At 35.0% G+C, this 24536-nt stretch overlaps 1 protein-coding gene across 2 annotated transcripts in view; it reads right to left on the bottom strand.

Moving 5' to 3' along the window:
- WDR72 (WD repeat domain 72) overlaps window positions 1-24536 on the bottom strand; it is a 230245-nt gene that overhangs the window by 193945 nt on the left and 11764 nt on the right. For both annotated transcript variants that reach the window (XM_041746685.1, XM_041746684.1), the window contains exons 2-3: window positions 9908-10072; window positions 2636-2742 (exon numbers count right to left, since the gene is read on the bottom strand). In XM_041746685.1, coding sequence (XP_041602619.1) covers window positions 2636-2742; window positions 9908-10060 — 260 coding nt within the window. In that variant the 5' untranslated portion in view covers window positions 10061-10072. The remainder of the gene's footprint in view (window positions 1-2635; window positions 2743-9907; window positions 10073-24536) is intronic.

Here is a 24536-nt window from a genome sequence, read left to right as displayed (position 1 = left end):
CTTTTAACCTTTCTACATCCTTATGCTGTTTTTGTCTTTTAAATTGTATAACGAAAAAAATAGTGTAACAATCTTTGTGATTTAACTAGATGTCTCAGTCCTTTTACATAATTGAGATTATAGTTTTAGTTAGATTTATCTCAAAGACCTTACTTTATGCTTTTTATTTGCCTTGTTTATTTTTGTCTCCTTTGGATTAAATAACATTATTTTTCTTTTCCAAATAGAAGCTCCGTATTCTATTTCTATAATTTTTATTTATTCTATCTGTTCTTTTAGCAGCTACCCTGGAAATATCAACGTGTACATGTAGCTTATGGTCTAAAATTCTAAAATTAACCAATAGCTTTACCCATCCCTAGAACACCAGAACATGTAGATTCTGGTCACTACCCTATCCTATGCAATTGTTGACTAGGACAGTGTGTATATGTATGGGGGTGGGGCTTGGGAAATATATAAATATTGTTGTCTTATAGTCTATATTTATTTACATTTTTTAAAAAACTTGCTGGTTTTGTTCAATATTCCCTCTTCTATCTCAGTTCTTCCTTCTGAAAGCATTGCTCTTCTTACTAAAGAATATAATTTAGAATTCTTTTGCTTATAGAGGATCTGTTGGTAGTGAACATTCTTAGTATTTTATCATTTAGAATTCTTTTGCTTATAGAGGATCTGTTCGTGGTGAACATTCTTAGTGTTTGTATTAAATGTTATTATTTTGACCTCATTTTTAGGAAGATATTTTTGTTAGACATGCAGTTCTAAGTTGACAGATATTTTCTCTCAACTTTTTGAAGATATTTCACTGCTGTCTAGTTTTCATATTACTGGTGAGAAGTCAGCTTAATTACATTCTGTTATAAATAACCTGCTTTTTCCCACTAATCACTTTCAGGATCTTCTTTTTCTGTGGCATTCTATTGCTTCAATATCAGGTCCCCAGGTATTTATTCCCTTTCATTCATCCTGGAATTTACTAGGATTCATAAACCTTATGACTTATGCAACTAATACTTTGGGAAAAAAATGAAAAACTGAGTCAAAGAAACTTTGGGTCCCCTCTGATCATTTTGGAAACAGAAATGCTAAGTCTATAGTCAATTCCCGAGTCTTCTCAAAGCTAAAAATTATTGTTGTTTGGGGCATAATGGACCAAACCTAGTAAGTTTAATAACTTCCAGTAGATTAAACTAGGATTTGCTAAGTATGCAGTAGCTGAAATGTAGATACTTCCTAAAAAGTATCTTACAGATGCAGGCCAAGTTTTGCATCTTGAAGGAACAGAAACCTAGAAAATTCAAATCATCTTGAATAAGGAACACCAAAACAGACCCTTGGCTCCTTAATAATCATATTTGCAGGGTTATACAGCTGAATTCATCTATCACCAAGAAAATGTCCATTAACCTTAGTTTCTTCTTAGGAGCTAGACCACTGTGGGCAAAAACCTCAAGCTGGAACTCGATTACTTTCCAGAGCTATTTCTCATTTAGCAATTAATTTTTCTCAACTCTCCAAGTAGCCTCAGAAAAAAAAAAAAGTACCATCTCTCAAATTCTCTAGACTGGCAATAAATATCTCAGCTTGTGTAGCAAGCGTTTGTGATAGCTGTAGCGTATGAAAGCTACTAGCAATTGTTAAGAAAAGAATGTATCACGGCATTTCACTCTAGCCTCATCCAAAGTTCAATCTCTCTAAGCTTAACAATGATGGCTTTGCTGTAAGCTATGAGAATAAGTACATCTTTGATATCTGTTTCACTAGCATTTTGTTAAACTATTCAGTTTTTCCAAGTTGAACACTCATTATTCTTTTAGTTCTCAGAATTCAGAGCCATGTACTTTCTCCACAGATTAAAAACAAAAACAAAACAAAACAAAACAAAAAAACAAAAAAAGGAAGGGGTTCTCTTGTTTCAACGAGTAATCCAATCCCTGATTCATAGATGTATAATGAATCGATTCCGCATTCCTGATTCTACTTAGCAAATTACTCATCAGCAGAGTCCAGCTCATAGTAGTTCTTTCATTGGCAAGGCTTTTCTTACAGCTTAGTCTTACTTCATTGGAATAAATCTTGCCTCCATGAAACTGCACCCAAATCACTGTCTATGTTCCTTTCTCTTCTCTCCCCCCACCATCTCATGTACCATTGAACCTTCTCTGTTTCTCCTATATATGATATCAGACAAGTATATAACACGAAGATTGTAACTATTGAGTTTTACAAAATGATGAAGGTTTGGATAGGTTTGCTTAAGAGCTCAAAGTGAGTTACTACATGAAAAAAGACAAGCATCCAGACTTTTCCATTTTCAGCTCTACAACAGGTGGCATTTGCCAGTATCCTTTACATAGTGAGGTTGCCACAAGGCCCAATACAAAAGTTGGGGTGTTTATTTTGGTCTTCATCCAGCAAGAAAAGAGTTAAACTGGAAGACACAACATTGATCACATTCTTTGGGATCATCATACAAATTAATCTACCATTTAAGATCTAAATTTTCCTGTATGTAAAAGGAACATGAAAATCACTAAGATTTCCTTCAGCCCCAGAATTCTTTACCCCGTCATTGGTTTTAGAAAGGGAGAGGCAACAGAGATGGTCACAAAGTTGCACACATCTTACCTACCCGTTTTCAGCAGCGCTAACGACATAGGGCTGTTTTGAGAAATCCCTCGCTTTTGCCAAACATGTTACTGAAGCCGAATGACCAAATAGAAGTTCTTTAGCTGAAATCTGAAAATGATGATGATAAGCTTTTAAACAGCTATAAACTTTTAAAGAATATAAACATGACACTATATAAATATTCATTATTCTCATTAGAGAATCCTACTATGTTTTTGCTCTACCTAGGTTTCAGGAAAACTAATCTATGTCATATCAAAATTCACAGAACAATAAACATCTAGATACAGGAGTTGTATTGTACACATTTTTAAAATTTTTTTTGTTTTATTTCAGTATCCATCATGAAACCTAAATAATCACCAGACCTGTTTTACAACATCTAGGTTTTGAATACAAATAAGTCAGTGTTGATGTTTATTATGCACAAAATGTGCCTCAAATGATAGTAGCATATTAATGAGCACATTTCAGAATTCAGAAATGAGTTTACAAAATAATACAAAGAAAAGATTACCCTTTTGTAACCACTATAACCTTATTATAACCATACTTGGCTTCCTGCCTCAGAATAGCAAAAATTAATTTTCCACATTAAAAATAAAATTTTACCTAAGCTATTATTGAACATGCCAATGTCTTCCTAAATACATGAATTTGAAAATACAGCACTGAGGGCTAATTCTTCCATTATCTATGTGTTAAAAACGTCTATTGCTCTTTATTTTATAAAACAAGATTATGAAAATCAAACTACAAAACAAAAGACAATAAGAATCCTCTCACATAGAGAAGAGGTTGTCGATAGGGACTAAGAATTTAATTTAAATAAGTAAACAAATTTTAAGTAATAAAATTTGTCTTAAGGGTAATAAAAATCTATTCCTAAATGAATTAATATTCTTTTTTTCATGTTTTCTCTTCTCTTTTTTTTAACATTTTTAAAATTTAAATTCAATTTGCCAACATATAGTATAACACCCAGTGCTCATCCCATCAAGTGCCCTCCTCAGTGTCTGTCACTCAGTTACCCCATCCCCCCACCCACCTCCCCTTCCCCAATCCTTTGTTTCCTAGAATTAGGAGTGTCTCATGGTTTGTCTCGCTTTCTAATTTTTCCCACTCAGTTCCCCTCCTTTCCCCTATGATCCCTTTCACTATTTCTTATATTCCACATATGACTGAAATCATATGATGATTGTCCTTCTCTGATTGATTTATTTCACTCAGCATAATACCCTCCAGTTTCATCCATGTTGAAGCAAATGATGGGTAGTCGTCTCTTCTGATGGCTGAATAATATTCTAGTGTGTGTGTGTGTGTGTGTGTGTGTGTGTGTGTACCACATAATCTTTATCCATTCATCTGTCAAAGGACATCATAGCTCCTTCCAGTTAGGCTATTGTGGACATTGCTGCTATGAACACTGGGGTGCAGGTGTCCTGGTGTTTCACTACATGCGCATCTCTGGGGTAAATATCCAGTAGTGTAATTGCTGGGTGGTAGGGTAGCTCTATTTTTAACTCTTTGAGGAACCTCCACACTGTTTTCCAGAATGGGTGTACCTGTTTGCATTCCCACCAATAGTGCAAGAGGGTTCCCCCTTCTCCACATCCTCTCCACCGTTTGTTGTTTCCTGTCTTGTTAATTTTCACCATTCTCACTGGTGTGAGGTGGTATTTATTGTAGTTTTGATTTGTATTTCCCTGATGACAAGTGATGTGGAGCATTTCTCATGTGCTTGTTGGCCATGTGCAGGTCTTTCAAGAAATTTCTGTTCATGTCTTCTGCCCATTTCATGACTGGATTGTTTCTTGGGTGTTGAGTTTGATAAGTTCTTTATAGATCTTGGATACTAGCCCTTTATCTGATATGTCATTTGCAAATATCTTCTCCCATTTGGTAGGTGATCTTTTAGTTTTGTTGACTGTTTCTTTTGCTGTGCAGAAGTTTTTATCTTGATTAAGTCCCAATAGTTCATTTTTGCTCTTGTTTCCCTTGACTTCATAAATGTATCTTGCAAGAAGTTACTGTAGCCAAGTTCGAAAAGGTTGTTGCCTGTGTTCTCCCCTAGGATTTTAATAGATTCTTGTCTTACATTTAGATCTTTCAACCATTTTGAATTTATCTTTCTGTATGGTGTAAGAGAATGGTCTAGTTTCATTCTTCTGCACGTGGCTGTCCAATTTTTCCCAGCACCATTTATTGAAGAGATTGTCCTTTGTCCAGTGGATATTCTTTCCTGCGTTGTCGAGTATTAGTTGACCATAGATTTGAGTGCCCATTTCTGGGTTCTCTATTCTGTTCCATTGATCTGTCTGTTTTTGTGCCCGTACCATACTGTCTTGATGATCACAGCTTTGTAATACAGCTTGAAATCTGGCATTGTGATGCCCCCAGCATTGGTTTTCTTTTTCAATATTCCTGTGGCTATTCGGGGTCTTTTCTTATTCCATACAAATCTTAAGATTATTTGCACCAACTCTGTGAAGAAAGTCTATGGTATTTTGATAGGGATTACAATGAACATGTAAATTGCCCTGGGTAGCATAGGCATTTTCAAATATTTATTCTTCCAATCCATGAGCATGGAATGTTTTTCCATCTTTTTGTATGTTACTCAATTTTTTTCAGAAGTGTTCTGGAGTTTTTGGGTATAGATCCTTTACCTCTTTGGTTAGGTTTATTCCTAGGTGTCTTATGCTTTTGGGTGCAATTGTAAATGGGATTGATTCCTTAATTTCTCTTTCTTCAGTTTCATTGTTAGTGTATAGAAATGCCACTGATTTCTGTGCATTGATTTTGTATCCTGTCACATTGCTGAATTGCTGTATGAGTTCTAGCAATCTTGGGGTGGAGTCTTTTGGGTTTTCTATGTATAGTAGCATGTCATCTGTGAAGAGGGAGAGTTTGATGAATGGGTCAACCAGGAAATTAGAGAAGAATTAAAAAGATTCGTGGAAACTAATGAAAATGAAAATACAACCATTCAAAATCTTTGGGATATACCAAAAGTGGTCATAAGAGGGAAATACATCACAATACAAGCCTTCCTCAAAAAATTAGAAAAAACTCAAAAACACCTCACACATAAAGGAACTGGAGAAAAACAGCAAATAAAGCCTACACCAAGCTGAAGAAGAGAGATAATAAAAATTAGAGCAGAACGCAATGAAATAGAGACCAGAAGAACTGTAGAACAGATCAACAAAACCAGGAGCTGATCCTTTGAAAGAATTACTAAGATAGATAAACACTTAGCCAGCCTTATTAAAAAGAAAAGAGAAAAGACTCAACGTAATAAAATCATGAATGAAGGAGGAGAGATCACAACCAATACCAAGAATATAAAAATGATTTTTAAAATGTATTATGAGCAGCTATATGCCAACAAATTAGGCAATGTAAAAGAAATTGACGCATTTCTGGAAACCAACAAATTGCCAAAACTGGAACACGAAGAAATAGAAAACCCAAATAGGCCAATAACCAGCAAGGAAATTGAAGCAGTCATCAAAAACCTCCCAAGACACAAAAGTCCAGGGCCAGATGGCTTCCCAGGGGAATTCTATCAAACGTTTAATAAAGAAACAATGCCTATTCTACTAAAGCTGTTCCAAAGGAAAGGGATGGAATACTTCCAAACTCATTTTATGAGGCCAGCATTACCTTGATTCCAAACCAGACAAAGACCCCACTGAAAAGGAAAATTACAGACCAATATCCCTGATGAACACACATGTAAAAATTTTCACCAAGATACTAGCCAATAGGATCCAGAAGTACATTAAGAGGATTATTCACCACAAGCAAGTGGGATTTATCCCCGGGATGCAAGGTTGGTTCAACCCTCCTAAAACAATCAATGTGATAGATCACATCAATAAGAGAAAAAACAAAAACCATATGATCCTCTCAATAGATGCAGAGAAAGCATTTGATAAAATATAGCATCCATTCCTGACTAAAACTCTTCAGAGTCTAGGGATAGAGGGAACATTCCTCAATACCTTAAAAGCCATTTATGAAAAGCCCACAGTGAATATAATTCTCAATGGGGAAAAACTGAGAGCCTTGCCCCTAAGATCAGGAATATGACAGAGATGTCTACTCTCACTACTGTTATGCAACACAGTACTAGAAGTCCTAGGCTCAGCAATCAGATAACAAAAAGAAATAAAAGGCATTCAAATTGGCAATGAATTAATATTCCTACACTTTTTCTGAACTATGCAAATATATCCATAGATGGTAACCAAATCATATTAACGAGTGATAAGTTCTTTCAAAACACAAGCATTCTCTGCCTTCACTTTATTTCTATCACAAACAGAAATACTTCTCTAAAGATCTGTTGTCAGACTAAATTTCCAGTGCTACTAAGCATTTTCATGGTTGGTTAGAATCATTTACAACCCAAGTTCTTATTCTACCTTTTTCCTGGGAAATCCAGATAGTTCCATCTCAGAAAACAACATATTATCTTTCCCCATCATTACATTTTGGAACACATACCCCTACGAATATTAATACCTTACCATATATTACAAGCCAAATTAAGCAAGGAATTAGGGAAAATGAAGATTCTTCTCCTGGAGAAAATATACTGTAGACAAAATAGCATAATGGAACTCCATTGCTTTGCATATGGAGTCCTCATTCTACTACTAAATCCCCACATGTAATTAAATAGACTGTGACAATTCATCATAATCTCTTTATTTTATCATATTCTGGAAGTGCTGTAAGGAATATAAACAACAAAAAAAATCCACAATGACATCCAAGAGACCTTTACTTCTATTCATTGGCTCTACTTCTATTGACACATTAGTGATCTCTACCTTCCTCCACCCCAGGAGCTTCCAATAGCACAAATGGGAACACACAATTTGATGTGCATCCACCATATCCAGGCACTGGTGCAACTATAAACAGGGTTTAATACCCATTTCACCGATGAAGAAATCAGGCTCCAAGAATATGCCATTTGCTAGATTTGGTAAATATCTGAGTTATAATTTGACCAAGCTCTCCATTCTTTTTCTGTGCACAATATTGCTATTTTTGCTATTCTTCACTTTGTCACTGCCTTCTGAGTATTAAATAGGAAGAAAAATAGAATATAGCAATACTAAGGGGATATATCTGGGGGCGGGGGGGTGTTCAACTCAGCTTTCTCTATGCTTAAAAGCATTATAAATACCAGCAATAAATACCAGGAAACACAGGTGAAGTAGTTCCTAGCATGAAAATTGGAGAAGGTCTTCACTGGTAAACCGCATGAAGAGGTCTCTGGGAGTTGGACTCTGAATCTGGAAGCAGCATCACAATCTGGGCAGTGATGAGAAGCCCAGAACAGGGAGGCACATATTCTCTACTCCCCTGTAACCTGCAGGCCTACTACCCATGACAGGGAAAAACTGAGATGTGTTCCCAATCCCCTAATAAATGCTTGTATACTCCGAGATATTCAGAGCTTAAATCACCTCTTTTCCTTTCCTATTCCTGTTTTCTACTCACTGCTATTCCTGATACAAATACATGATACCACCACACCACCAGTCCCACCCATTTATTTAAACCCCAAATCTGTAAGGTATCCTTGACTGTTCCTGCCCCTTTACCCACACTCCAATCAGTTGCTCAGTTCTGACCATTCTTTTTTCTTAATATCTTTCCATTTTTCATCTCCTTTTCATCCCATCACTGATTTGGTTCATACTCAAAAACTTTCTTGACTAAAATAATGTGGAATCTCCCACCATAGTCACTGCTCCTTACCTCTTCTCCCCCTCCCTTCAGTATGCCCTTCACATTAATACCAAATGACAGTTTCAATCACAAATATAATAATATAGTATTATATCATCTCCTTGCATAAATCATCTAGAAATCCCTCAATATTGCCACGGCTTTTAATTAGCCCATGCTAATTAGCTCTTGCTAGCTAATTTTTTTAAATATAAATTCCTCAGCACTCAAACTACTCAGAGTACCTTTTATTATCACATAAGTACACTACATTAGTCTATGTCCTTTCTCTACTACACTGTAGTCAGCACCAAGTCTTCTCATTTGTGTTTGAACCCAGGTACCTAGTATACTGTCTAACTTATACCATGTAGTCAATACATGCATGTTGAATAAATACTGAATAAATCCCAGGAACACAGGTAAAAAGATGAAGATGCTAGGATTCCAAATTTCTTAAGCTTATTGCAACCTACATATTACAAGACAACTACTCCAACTGGAAAACACTATACCTGAAACATTAAAAAGAGTAGCAAGACCATTTAAGCCATTTAGAAGTGTGAGTTTAAATTATGAGATAATAAATGTGAGGGCCACTCTTCAAAGCTCAGTGGTTGCAATACCAGTTCCTTCTTTCAGGAATGTTCATAAACATTGAGCTGAGGTGGTCTGCTATGCAGTTCTTGGCAGTCCTGTAGTGTAACTCTTCTGTGATGGGAGATGTTAATTAATTACACTATAAAATAGAATTACAATTAATTGTTAATTTAGGTTTTAAAGTGACAAACTTTAAGGGCTAAAAATAGTCTTTGATCTTTAAAAGGCTTCTTAATGAGGGCAGTATACTTTAAGTACATCATTAGTTTAAATGTTCAAATTGGGTCCAGAGGCTGCTAGGACTAAGCAAATATCTATTCCAATATGTTAAATGTTTATGACTTGGGACAGGGACAATTAATTGCTAATCAATGGGCCAAATCCTAGGTGAGGTCAGGTTCTGAGATAGGAAGACGACAATAGTAAATTGGATTTAGAGCTTTTTGATGTGATCTTTAAAAATCACAGGCAAGCAGAGGCCTAAAGAATAGCAAGAAGGCCAAACTGACAGAAACACCCAGATAATTAAGATATTACTCATTTAGTTAATAGCGGTTTTCGAGGGTGCCCTTTGTTTAGATTAATGAGCTATAATTTTTAGAGTTATACTTACATGTCTGTAGTTCAGTTACTTAAACATATAATTCAGGATGTAAAACAGTAAAACTCAGCACAGCTTAAAGGGTGATAACACTTAGTTGGCAGCTACGATTAGCAATATTCATAATATAATTTTCAAATGATCTTGATCCATCATATAGTACTTCATTTTCTCCAAACTCAGAAGTAAAATCAATTTATTACTTTAGTAAGCACCTTTTTAACAATCATGCAAAACTTCCATGGTCATTGCAGGTAGAAACAAATTGTGCTTATTTTGTGAGTGCCTTCTGTTTCAATATGACTCAGTTTCACTCACCTTTAGTTCAGATGAGAGATTCCAGAGGCAGAGTTGACCTTCTTGACTTCCAGTCACAATGGTTTGTTGGTCATCAGTGATCATGATGGCAGTGATGCTGTGTGGAGGGGCCTTCTTTCCCCAAAGTGCTACTGCCTGCAAGGAGGACCTCATGCTGAGAGAATCCTGAACAAAGAAAGTAAACACAGTCATCATTAATGCATTTTGGGGGACTGATCATGTCACTAATGGATTTACCATGATCTAAACTCTGGGATGTATTCTCCCACAACTGGGGGAAAAGGGTGCTTCCCTGTCATTAGAGGAGAAGGCAGCCATTACACATTGAAATTACCATGCCCAGTGTTAATCCATCAAACAAAAATGACTTTTCTCCCAGTTTGTGATTATTGAGGCTGACAAAGACAAAGATAGGAATAGTTTATCCATTCCACACATGGCTTTGACTATGGGTGATCCTGACTTGCTCCAAAGCCCAGCAAAGCCTCTCACGAAGAACAGAGCTGGCTACACACTATAATTTGAAGACAGCTTTGCAATATTCTCTCTCCCCAAAAATGTTATCACCTCACCTAAGTAACAAATACATGAATTTTGCAGTTAAGAAGTAAATAAGAAGTAACTCTGGGAAATGAACAAGGTGTAGTGGAAAGGGAGGTGGGGGGGGTGGGGGTGACTGGGTGACAGGCACTGAGGGGGGCACTTGATGGGATGAGCACTGGGTGTTATGCTATATGTTGGCAAATTGAACTCCAATAAAAAATAATAAAAATAAATAAATAAAAGAAGTAAATATTTTCTATAAAAACAGTGTTTCCCAGTCTTCAAAAATTCATGTGTGACTTTCCTGATTTCTGCTATATTCATGTTCCACCTATCCTACTTTAATAATTATCTTTATTTCACCCATTTTTGCATTTGCTATCTTCTTCAATAAGAATTTCCATGAAAAAAATTAATTTAAAAAAATTTAAAAAAGAATTTTCATGAAATTACTACCTTCATGTGTTGGTTACAACGGTTAAAATGAATATATAATTATTAAAAATGCTTGCCTGTGTACTTACTACCCAAAATGATCTCAAGTATACCTAGCAATATGTGCATTACAGCTTGTGACACAATGAGTTAAATGTTTCCCCCAAATAGGGATTCTTTTCTGAAATACAAATAATTTGATGATTAATAATGCTTTATTTTTTTTAAATAATGCTTTAAATCTTTAGAGTAGATTAGTAAGTTTCCTCTTATAACTTAGTAGTAAAGTAGTATATATTTAGTCTCATTAAAAACATCAAAGATGAGAGGGAGGAAGATAGCAAGCTTACTTCCCACATTTGGCTTGAAAAAGTTAACAAAATGAAAATCTTCTGTCCTGAAGGACTTCTGGTTTTGAAGCATAAAAAGGATAAATACCAAAACAAGTTATTAAAATTTAAGGTACATATTATTATTTATTATGTTTAAGTACACATAGACTCATACACACATATAAACATTTAGTATGCGTTGACACCATGAACATAAATTTGATGTAGAGAGTAAGTAACTCACAAACTGGTTGCTTTCAAAATTTTATTTGTAGTTCATTTATTTGGAATTCAGTTCCTAGTTCCTGATGGTTCGCTTCTTAGATCAGTACACAGCGGCCTATATTATTCTTACTGCAATTCCCCAGGTGCCACAAAACCAAAATTTCTATGGGAACTAGTTGGAGCTTTGCAATTCAGACTATCAGGACTGCACTTATTCATCACATTACTAAGCTAACCAAAGTGTTGTGGTTTCAACAACACTATAATCTGAACTTGGACTTTTACTTCAAATACAGAGAAACAATGCTATGCATGTGTGCGTGCATGCATGTTGCTTCTTGGCCATGATTGTAAATAAGTCTAAGGAATTCCAAGCAGTACAAATCTAAGAATAATTTGAAAGAGGAGTTGAATAGGTTTAAGTGTTAATCCCCACTTAAGAACAAGAAGCCTTCCTTACTCAATGAAATGAAATCTAGAAAAACTCCAACATTATTCAGAAAGATAAGGTAGCTTATTTCCAAATCTTCCAAGAAAATATGTCAAACCTGAACCACAAAACAGGTGTGGAAAAAAACTATATCATTACATATTTATAATGCCAGAATTCCCACATGCAGAGATGCATGTAAATAAGTTTTTAAAGATTTTATTTATTTCTTCATGAAAGACATAGAGAGAGAGGGAGAGACATAGGCAGAGGGAGAAGCAGGCCCCCTGCGAGGAGCCCGATGCAGGACCCAGGAACCCAGGATTGCACCCTGAGCCGAAGGCAGATGCTCAACCCCTGAGCCACCCAGGCATCCCAGAAATCCACATAAATAATTATTCTCAGGTAAATGATACTAGTGAGAGGCCTCTCAAAAACACTATACACATATTAGGATACCTCAAATTTTTAACAAAATCATGCCAAGTGCTAAGAATGTAAAACAACTAGAACTCCTATGTTGCTGTTGGAAATACACATTGGAAAATAGTTTTGCAGTTGTTTTACAAAGTGAAAAATGTGTCAGTACATTACTCAGTCAATGCATCTAGGTGTCACCCAAGAGAAAAGAGAACAAATATTTCAAAAAGATTTCTACATGTAGCATTTTATTTATAATAGCTAAAAACTGGCAACGACCTAAATGTCCATCATATGAAGTGAATGGATAAATAAATGGTGGTATAACCACATAATGGGATACTATTCATCAATAAAAAAGAATGAACTCTTAATTTGCATAACACAGATTAAACTAAAAATAATTATACTAAGTGAAAATGGTGGCTAAAAAGAATAAATACAGTTTGACTCCATTTATATAAAACTCTAGAAAATTCAGATTACTCTATGACAATAGAAAGAAGGTCAGTGGTTGTCTGTGGACAAGAGAAAGGGACAGGGATTATACAAATTGCAAAGGAGAATAAAGAAACTTCTGAGAATGGCAGACATGTTCATTATTTTGACTATGGTGATTGTTGCAGGAATGAACACATATGTTAAAGCATATACAACTATACACTTTCAATACATATATGTAAACATATATGTAAATAAATATACTGCATATCTATTACATTTTAATGAAACTATTTTTTTTTAAATAAAGCATTTGGAAGATACTTTAACAACCAAGATTGCATATGGTTTTCATAGAAGCAAATAACTCCAGTGGCAAATAAGCTTGCAATAAGAAATTACAAACCATTCAAGAAAATAATAAACCATTAGTAAATAGAATGATCAGTACCTCCAAAACTAATAATAAGAGAACAACATAAAACTTATTGTGAAAGAATAAATACATTAAATTGTTATGAACTATTAAAGAGACAAAAGAAGAAACCTAAAACCTTAGGGAAAAAGATAGCCTATAAAAAAAATAAACAGGTAGAATTTTAAAAGAAACAAATACTACTTCTAGAGTAAAATGTAACCATTGGAATATAACAAATGTCAAGAAAATAAATCAAAATAGACTCAAGTGAAGAGAAAATCAATGCACTTACAGACAATTCTCAAGAAATTGCACCAAAAAAAGGGCAAAGAGTGATTAAGAAACAGAATGTTGAGTGAAAAAAATCAGAGTTAAGATCAATCAGAGATATTAAGAACGATGGATGATAAAATGAGAACACCCAACATTTATCTAATATAAGCTCCAAAAAAGGTAGAACCCTTTCCCTTCCTGGCTAGTTCAGTCCTAAAACCATTAGGTAGAGAAGCATTATTGGAGTGTCAGAGCTCAACCTTGTGAGGAGGGCATCTGTATAGGAGAACAAGTGGAGGTGGAGCCCAGGGAGGATGAGTAAGATGCCCAAACTTGGGTAGCCCTGTGTGAGATGTACAGCCCAAGCAGAGTGAAAACAGACAATGTGTTCAAGCTGTCTTATACTGGGTGTTGGAGCCTGAACAAAAAGGAAGAAGTTCACACCATGAGGATGATAAAGGGAGTGGCCCTGGTGTGGGGCTCAGAAACCAGTGCAAGGTGAGAAGGGTATTTGCATGGAAGGGAGAGCCAATGTGGAGGGCACCCAAGCAGGGTGATGATGGAGTTTACATTGAGTAAGGTGGTACTGGCAAAGGGGAATCAGAGGATGGGCAAGGTTAGGTGAACATCCATTTACAGAGATGCCCCAGAATAGAGTGCAGAAGCCCAGGAAGGATAATGTCCTGGTGGCAGGAGTGGTACTACCAGAAAGTGTAGCCAGACATAGGGAATACAGAGGCTGAGCAGAGAGTTCACATCCAGGGTCAGTAGAGAGCTCTACGAGGGCTGATGAAGCCATATAATGATCAGGAGGCCAGAGGGCAGGGCAGCACAATTTATAGAAAATTAGTTACATTCAGAGTAATGATTAAATAATTAACATATTAATAGAATAACAGGAACCAAGTTTCCTACTATCAGAAAGGAAAGTTGGAAATATAGAAAGGAAGAAAACTAGAACAATTCCTGTTATTTGGAGTGGAATCAGAGGTATTAGTATGAACACACATACACTCAATGTACACATTTCCCATCTCTGTTCCCTGAGGGCTTGGAGCAGCAACACTCCCATGGCAACAAGCTCACTTAGCATCTTCTAAATGCTATTCTTTACTAAAAGGAACCAGGGTTTCTTGGGAAATTGGTTGATTCCATCCCTGGAGCAGGGAAAATACAAGATAATACTGGCACATTTTATTATTGAGAGCAAAGAACTGCTCAGAGTAAGGGGACCTATCAAAAGGACATAGAAACCAGCTTGAATGGGTGCCCACTGGCCAAATTATGGACTACAAGAGCATCAAAGTGAATCATGCTAGGAATAGATTGAAATTCACTGAATAAAATGGGAAACTACATGTTCATACTGATAATTACTAATTCCAAAGGAAATAAAAGAGTAACTTTATACAGGAAGAGCCCGGCAAGTAATAGAAGTAAAAATAATCAGTGATGGAGCAAATCAGATTCATGCACCACCTGACAGGATGCTGTGAGAAGAACACGGCAGCACTTCTGTGGTGTTCCTGCCAAAGATGTGTGACTTGAATCTAATCAAGACAAACACAAACTGAAGGACCTTACAAAATAACTGACCTGTAATTTTTAAAAAGCCAAGTAAGGTCAAGAAAGTAAAAAACCAAGGAATGCTCCAACTAAAAGACTCAAAACATATGACAACTAATGCAAGATATGGGTCTCACCTGGATTCTCTTACTACAATAGACAATACTGGGATAACTGGCAATACTTAAGTGAGGTGTAGGAATGAATAGTGGTAATAATATATCAATGCTAATTTCCTAATTTTGGAAGGTTCATCATGATTGTATAGGAGAATATCTCCTAAGAAGTACAAAACTAAATTCTTAAAAGATGAAGTAACAGATTGGCAACTTACCATTAAGAAGTTTTCGTGAAAATAGTTCTGTATACTATACTTACTGTTTACCCCTAAATTTTAGATGATTTTAGAAGTAAATTATTAAATTATTATTAAAAAGCTAATGGGTCTACCATTTTCCAGCATATTTCAAAGATATGAAAACTTAGATTTAAGAATCCAATGTGTTAAGGAGGATTAAAGTAGAAATAAATGAACACCAACACACATCCTACAGAAATTGTAGTACACTAAAACCAAAGCATGCAAGAAATAAAACAAAAGAATCTGAAAAAGGAACAGCAAGTATGTTCAAAGCAGATCTCTCCACAACAAAATTATGGCCAGAAGCTACCAGAATATTACTTATAAAATGCTGAAGGTGAATGTCAACATAGATTTTTATACTTAGCTATCACTCAAAGTGAGGGCAATATAGAGACATTTTCCAACAATAAGGCCTGAGAGAATACAGCATTCATAGACATTGTTGAAAGAATTACAAAAGGATGTACTTTAGGAAAAATATATTAAATAAAAAAGAAAGGAATGAAGTGGAATACAGATGCACTGGTGAGCAAGGACACTGGTAAGCACACAAGTAAATCGAAATGAGCACTACCTATAAAATGATAATATCAGTAATGATGAAGGTGATTAATTGGGGAGTTAAACTAAAATTCCAGATAAGAATATTAAAGAAGAGGAAATGGATAATCCTAGTATTCTTTTTTTTTTTTTAAAGATTTTATTTATTTATTCATGAGAGCCAGAGAGAGAGGTAGAGAGAAACAGGCAGAGGGAGAAGCAGACTCCCTGTGGGGAGCCTGATGTGGGACTTGATCCGAGGACTCTGGAATTATTCCCTGAGATGAAGGCAGATTCTCAACCACTGAACCACCCAAGGGTCTCATCTAATATTCTTGTACATATGGGGAGTGAACAGAAATACTTTCAGTTTTCTTAAGGTAAGATTTCATGACAAGATGTATTTTTTTAAAAAGATAGTATATAACTTCCAAACCAGTAGTGTGGTAAAAGGCAACAAAGAAAACTTACCCAATAGAAGAAAAAAAAATTAAACCAAAAAAATATGGAAACTAGAAAATGCAAAAATAAATGGCAAATTCACATTTAAATATACCAGAATTCACGGTAAGTAGATGAGTTAAACTTACTGCATAAAAGACAAGGGTTTTCAATTTTAATATAACCTAGTATATCCTATTTATAAAAAAAAAAATTCCTAAGGCATTTACACAGTAAGGTTGAAAATAAAGGCATGAACAAAGCTATACCTGGCAAATAGTAATAAAAGAAAACTGGTATTGGGCAAATAGGCTTTAAGGTAAAAGTATTAATGGAGGAGAAAGGGTCACTATATAACGAGTAAACAAATTATTCCCTAGGATGGGATAATAGTCTCTATTCTAGGCACCCAATGTCAGAGCCTTGAAATCTTGCCAAAACACAACCTTGCCAAACTACAAAGAAAAGTCAGATAGATTTGTTATTAAGAAGGAAGATTTCAAGCAGATCAAGCAGACAAAAAAAAGTAAGGGTATAAAATACTTGAATTTGCATTTGTAATATCATGGACATATATAGATCCCTGCACCAAATATTAAATAAAAACATATTTTATTAAATCATGCACATGACATTTACAAAACTGCCCTTTTTTTTTTTTTTAGTATATGTGCTGCTGAAGTGAGCACTACAAAACTGCCCGTGTGAGACTGTGAAACATGTCAAGAATTCCAAAGGATTAATATTATATAGGCAACATTACCTGACAAAAATGAATACAAATCTGAACCTCCTCCTATAACATACATACACAGACTTGAAATGCTCCCTTTCAAAATATTTGGGAACTAAATTTTATATGTGTGTGTGTGTGTGTATGTATAAACACATATATATTTGGGAACTGAATATTACAAATATATATATATGTATATATATTCTAAATGTCCCTGGGGCTACCAAGAAAGCATAATACAAATTAAATAATATTAAGACCCAAAGACAGTGAAAACTTTATATAATAAATCTTTCCAGATGTATGAGTGAAATATAGCCTTAAATGCATATATTAATATGGAAAATTAATAATCTAACATCTAAATTAAAATTTTATATAAAAGGTCAAGGTAAATACAAAAATACAAGACAGACAAGCACATACATTAATGTAATATTTTTTAAAGGAAATAATCTACAAAAGAAAACCCAGTTCTATGAAAGGAGAAAAAATACGGCACATCTATGGCTAGTTTGATAAAGAAGAAATTAAAAACACCAAATATATATGTATATATATACATATGGTAAAGAGAAAATGATTATAACCAAAATTAATATTTTAAATGGAAGTATTATAAATAACTATATATCAAAAATTTGGAAGGATTAAGTGAAATAATTTTTATAGAAATAGAGATCATTAAAACTGATTGGACATGAAACAGAAAATACAAATATACTCATGATCTTAGAAATGAGGGGGAGGGCAAAACTACACACACACACACACACACACACACACATTTACCCATTTTATTTATTTTTTTTTTTAATTTTTTTTTTTTTTTACATTTACCCATTTTAGCAAAAACTTTATATTAAAGTGTAACCTTGGGGAATTAGGAGGTACAGTCATACATATGAAAACACAGGGTAGACATAATTAAATTTTCCTAAGTAAAATGACAGCTCATATAACAGCCCACTTGTGTTCACATCAACAGATTAGAGAATGAGGGAGCAAGAAGCAAGGAAAGTGGGAGCATAATGATTTCCAGTTAAAGAAAGCACAGAAAAAATGATGGATAATAGCAAAGAAAAAGAAGACTAAAACCCCACAAAACCTGTCATTTGAAGTGCAAAACGATGGGCCCAAATATCCATCACTCCTCAGGGCTCCATGGTATTCCAACCCAGGACAATTTTTATGCATCATGGCATTAGCTGGCTGAATAAAAGATGATGAGATGGCCAATACATTCTGTTTAAGAAGCAGAAAAGCAAGGTGCCTGCTTTTGAGCACCAGGTCACGATCTCAGGGATCTGAGATGGAACTCCGGGTCAGCTCTGCTCTCAATGTGTAGTCTGCTTGAGATTCTCTCTCCCTCTGCCCCTTCCCTTATTCCCTTGAATAGGAGGGAATAGGAGGAAAATGTGATACATGTGAAGATCACAAAACTGGTAGTTAGAAGAAGCACATGGGTGTGTTTTAACATTGTGTTCCCAAGAAACACTACTCCTACCTTTGTATTAGTTTTTATACCATAGCTTCTAGGATTACAACAAAAATCACCATCTGAAAATTATTTGCACTTTGGCCTCACTCTTACCTTACTAACGTGCTTCTCAGAACTGAGAAGTGGTAGAAAAGGGAGTGCTCACAGTCACACTGTTCCAAAGGACACTGGGCATTTTGTTGTCTGTAGGCAATATGCACTTGGCTCTTGTCTACAGGACACTCCTGTCACCTTTTCAATCTTACTTGGGAAACTAGAGTCAAAGAAATTTGTCTAAAATGCTAAGTAGAACTGTAGCTGAAACAAATTTGGGGAACATTTGCCAGAGAATTAATACATTTGTAATGATTAACTATCATTATGCTGCAGATAAATAATTCCTGAGGTGAGTTATTTATAGTTATAGCCCTCTTACTCTGGAAAATTAGCTTCTCTTACTTGAATCATTGCAATGTTGTCTACCCAATAACCAGTCACTTTGTACTATTCTGGTTTCTTAATTTCTCCTAAAATTATCTGTTCTGCAATGGTGTCTCCCTAATGAAATGAAACACTACTGCAAGGTCAGAGAGCAGGCCTTGGTTGGTATAGTGCCTAGCCCATAGTAGGTACTTGACAAATGTTATTTTAAATTTATATAATATCATTGTATTATATGATTTTGACACTTCTTCCTCCTATATTCTTTGTGAATATGGGAATCATTCCTCAATCATTATTATATTCCCTACAGTGCCTGAAGCACAGTGTTTTGAACATGAGGAAACAAGAAATCTTGGTTGAATAAATTATTTTCTCTATTATTTTTCTGCTCTATATTCCAAAAGAAGAGAGTTAAGATCATAAAGTCAGGTTAGACTTAAATGTGAGTCACTTAATCACTCTGGCTCCCGTTTTCTCATCTCTAACCTGGAAATGATAATGATGCCTAAATCAGAGTTATTGTCAGAGTGAAATGAGATCATGTTTATAATGTGGAAGATAGAGTGGCATTCAGCAAATTACTATTATTGTTATTTTAGCTCCACACATCTGGATCACAGAAGCAGTTACTCATGTACCAAACGTTTCCACTATTGTATTTTTGCTTTATTCTTATTCAAATTAAATTCATTTCAAATTCTCTAGATTTTAAATCTTCCCAAGGCAGGAACCTCTGTTTTTTCCATTGCTGTATTCTCAGGGCCCAGAAAAGGGTTTAGGACAGGCAAGAACTCAGTAACTACTTGCTGAATGAATAAATAAATGAATAAGAATGTACACTATAGTCTGAAAACTCAGGTCTAGTAAAGCATCCACCCATGCAAATGTTTACAAACGTTTCATACCTAACAAAATACAAGACACTTGGAATTTAGAAAATCAAGTAAGTCAATAATTTCATAAATTAAAATCCTTAAAAGTCATAGGATTCCTAACACCTCCAAATCAGAAAACAAAAAGCACAAAGGCCAAAGCCATAGGAAATCAGAGCTCAACCAGAATTCATTCTGAACAATCCAGATGGTTCAACACAGTGCAAACACACCTGGAATTCAGAAGGCTAGCTCTAGGGCTGCCATAACCACTTATTATCTTTATTTCCAGATTATAAAGTTAATGTGTAGTAAAATGACACTATCACCTGCATTGCCTACATTTCAGTATTCTTATTAGGAATAAATTCAATGACATAAATAAAAGCGGTTGAGTATAAATATACAAATTATGCTATCATTATACTTTGCATATATTACTCATATTTTATAAACTCCCCTAAATCTAGAATTTATGGCAAGAAATGGTCTTAGGAATCATTAATCTAACCTTTCTCACTTATAAGAAAGTTGGCAATGAGAATTGTAGTCTAGATAACTCTCAGGATCACTTCTAGTTCTGAGATTCTGAGAAACTATGCAAATTGTACACCACGAGTAAGTAACTGATTAAAAGGCTATACATCTCAGAAGCCATTTTTTTCCAAACTCTCTTTTTCTCTTTTTTTTTTTTTTTTGAAAAAAATTGAAAAAGTACTCTAGAAACTTAGTGCCTTATTTTCAACAGGAGAGGGCAAATCCACATCTTGAGATCCTGTATGATTCTCTAGAAATTGGTAATCAAAAATAAACCTCAAAGGGGAAAAAAAAGTTAGAGGCACATGGGTGGCTCTGTTGCTTGAGCATCTGCCTTCTGCTAAGGTCATGATCTCAGGGTCCAGGGACTGAGCCCCACATCGGACTCCCTGCTCAGCGGGTAGCCTGCTTCTTCCTTTCCCTTGGCCTGCTGCTCCCTCTGCTTATGTTCTCTGTCTCTCTCATTCTCTCTGTCAAATAAATAAATATAATCTTTAGAAAAAAAGAGAAAAAAGTCTATTGTAGAGTCTCTAAGGGAAACTCTGTGAAATAGAGAATATTGTCCTGTTGCAAATAATTATGTGTCTAGACAAGTTTTAAAAGCTTTGGAAAGGGATTACAAATCTCTATCACAGCCCTCAATTTGTAACTATTGTATTCCAAATTTGAGCGCCTGAATGATAGTTTGGAATGTCTAAATCACCACTATGTATAGATGTTTACAGGCTCTTTAATGACTTCTAAATCTGGTCTATTTAAAGGTAATTTAAAATAAACACTTCCATTGGAGAAAAAAAAAGTGACTTCAAAAAGGAAACATTTACATGGCCAGGAATAAAGTCATAGACTCTATTAAAAAGGGTAAATAAATGCCCTTCATTTAGATCTAGTTATAGTACCAAGTACAACATTTTATATTTTGATATTGTATTTTGTAACTTATATAAGCAATATGATCAATATTTCATCATATCAGTATAGTATTAAAATAATCACACACACACACACACACACACACACACAAAAAAAAAAAACCTCTACTCTTAAGTGACTGAATAATTTCTACAAAAATTTTTAACAGTAGCCTACCCAGTTATCACAATGGGTTTTCAGGATGAGAAGATGAATGGCCTTTAAGAAGCTCACAACCCACAGTTTTAAATTCCTTGGAAAAAAAAACAAACATGTAAATGATATTCTCTCTCGATAGGTAGATAGATAGATAGATAGATAGATAGATAGATAGATAGATATCCCCACCGGTCCCAAAGTAGCTTCAGTACTATGTAACAAGCACCCTGGACACATCCAAATGCTATGAGAACACACGGCCTGTGTTATGACCTTATAGAAAGTAGTTGAGTAGTTTCAACTTTCCTTTCCTTTTGATTTTTGTCACCTTCCTCAATAACATATAGTCTCTCAAATCCTCTGTCAGATCTATATTTATTACTTTGTCATTTCTGAAGAGTATAATACAAAACATAATTTTGAGGAAAAAGGTTATTTTAGATCTAGTAATTATCAAAGAGTGTATATAAATCTGGTTTGATACAGTTTAAATATATACAAAGACAAATTCAATTTATATCTAACTGAAAAAAAGAGCATATTAAATTAAAATGTGTTATTTAAATATACAATATTTAATAAACTTTAGGTATATGTCAAACAAGACCAAAACCACTTTTGTGACATATTTAGATTTCCAACTTTTTGTGGCTAATAAAGTCAAACTGTTTTTATAATTTCAACATTTTGTTTCTATATAAAAGAGATTTCAGACTGTTACTTACAAATGGTTTTGAGTCATTCAAAACACAGTTTGTGAGTATATTTACTTTCTAGAAAAAACCATACTCAGTAATATCATTATAATTTTCTCCTTTTATGTTATTTTTCATATTTAATATCACTTAATATTAACATAATAGTGATTTATAAAGTACAAGTAACAGATAGATGTTAGAATCTTTTTTTAAATTTTTATTTATTTATGATAGTCACACAGAGAGAGAGAGAGAGGCAGAGACATAGGCAGAGGGAGAAGCAGGCTCCATGCACCAGGAGCCCGATGTGGGATTCGATCCCCGGTCTCCAGGGTAACGCCCTGGGCCAAAGGCAGGCGCCAAACCGCTGCGCCACCCAGGGATCCCAGATGTTAGAATCTTTATAAGATGTAACCCATAAGAATCTTTATCAGATGAATGCACCCAACAGACTCAATGAATGCTTTGTAGTGAACATGCAGAATTGTTACTGGTTTCATTCTCATTGACACAGAATTTCAACAGTAGAGTTCTCTGTGCTTCTTTTCTGTAACCATGACAGAAATTAAATAACTTGGAGCTTCCCAGCTGTATGCCATGACACATACTGGGTTATAAGTAGTTGATAGGAAGGGTGAGAGAAATTGAAACCCTGAACCAAGTATGTGTACAAAAATAATAATTTTCTGTGTTTATGCTTTGACATGAAAAAGGGTGAGAAACACTGAATTAAGTAAAATTTTTCAAAGAACATAACTAATTTAAAGCTGTAGAAGCTCCAAGGCGTTACAGAGTTTGGAAAGCCATACTCGACAACTATGAAATAAGCCTCCTGGTGATGCAGCCATGATGAGCGCCACTCACCGTTGTACAAATTCACATAAGTACTTGGGAATTCCCAAGTTGTTTCATTTTCAAGGGAAAATATTTAGAAGTAATATATTTTTAGGTAAAAATAGCAAAGGGTGACCTATTCCAACAATGTGAGCTTTGGGATCACCTCCCAAAGCCACAGAAGCTCTTAAATCACCAGGGGGTAAAATATCTGCAAGGCTGTAAATTACAGCTGGAAAAGGATAAGTATGTCTTTTCATTATTTGATCCTTAGTCCCTAGCACACTGCTGGCCACATACGTGACATTTAAGAACTATTCCTTAAGTGACTACAAAATTGGAGCAAGATTAAAATGGAGCAAAATTTCAAGGAAACTAGAAGAAACTTTAAGAATGTGGAGCTCGACTCTTATTTTGCCAATGAGAAAGCAGAGGAAAGGTGGTGTGATGTTCCTAGACTCAGAAAGTCTTCTTTCTCTGGTAGAATTTATAGTCTGGGGGAACTAATCATCCCGGCATCCCTCTTTGTGTGCTACCAGATGGATGGAAATAATAAAGTTTCTGAGTATAGGTTCATCATTAGGTTATGTTTAGCAACCACCATCTCCATTAATTCAGTTTAAAATAGTTATTGTGAAGAAAAGAGGCAAGAAAATTGAATACAGTCAGATAAATCTTGGTCTTTTTCTTCCCTTAATGGCTGTCAAATATTCTTTGAGTCTCAGTTTTCTCATCTACAAAATGGGAAAAACAATTACCTTGGGGAATTGGTATGAAGATAAGTGATTCTATGCAGAATAGGTGATTTCTGTACAGAAAATACCTACCATAATTACTTGCTCATAATTGGCACTCAGCAAATGTTTATTGAATGAATCAATGAGACTATGAATCACTATAATTTTACATAATGGGCAGAGAATGTGACTGCTACTTTCTCTCTAGCAATAGCTTTCTCAATGTGAGATTTCCATCCCTACTTTTACAGTACTGTCACTACAATTTTTTTCCCCCCTCAATGCTGTGGTTATATACTAGAACATTTGGCCATGAAAATGTATAATTGTTATTATTCTAAACTCTATGATTATCTTAAAATTAATGATTATAGGTCAGATTAGAGTTGCTGGATTCAGCAAATAAAAATACAAGATGTCTAATTAAATTTGAATTTTAGGTAAACAACAAATACATTTTTTTTAGTATAAGTAATGTCTCAGGCAATATTTTGATCATGTTTATATAAAAAATACTTTCATTGCATGGAACATGCTTATAAAATGGTTTATTGTTTATCTGAAATTCAAATTTAACTGGATATCCTGTAGGCATCCTAGGCCAGTAGCAATACTAGGCTATGCTTACAAGGGAGCCTCGAAGATCACAGTCGCTGTTCTCCTGCCTTCCACCGATGAAACTATAAAGGCCCAGGGGAGCTCCTTACTGAGCGTACTTCAAAGAGAGCATCTGAGTGAAAACCAGAACCAGGTCTTCCACAAACCCAACCAGAATTCTCCCCCTGCACACCA

Source organism: Vulpes lagopus, chromosome 2 (genome assembly GCF_018345385.1).
Source record: "Vulpes lagopus strain Blue_001 chromosome 2, ASM1834538v1, whole genome shotgun sequence".
Lineage (NCBI taxonomy): Eukaryota > Metazoa > Chordata > Mammalia > Carnivora > Canidae > Vulpes > Vulpes lagopus.
This window is presented reverse-complemented; position numbering and strand designations above follow the sequence as displayed.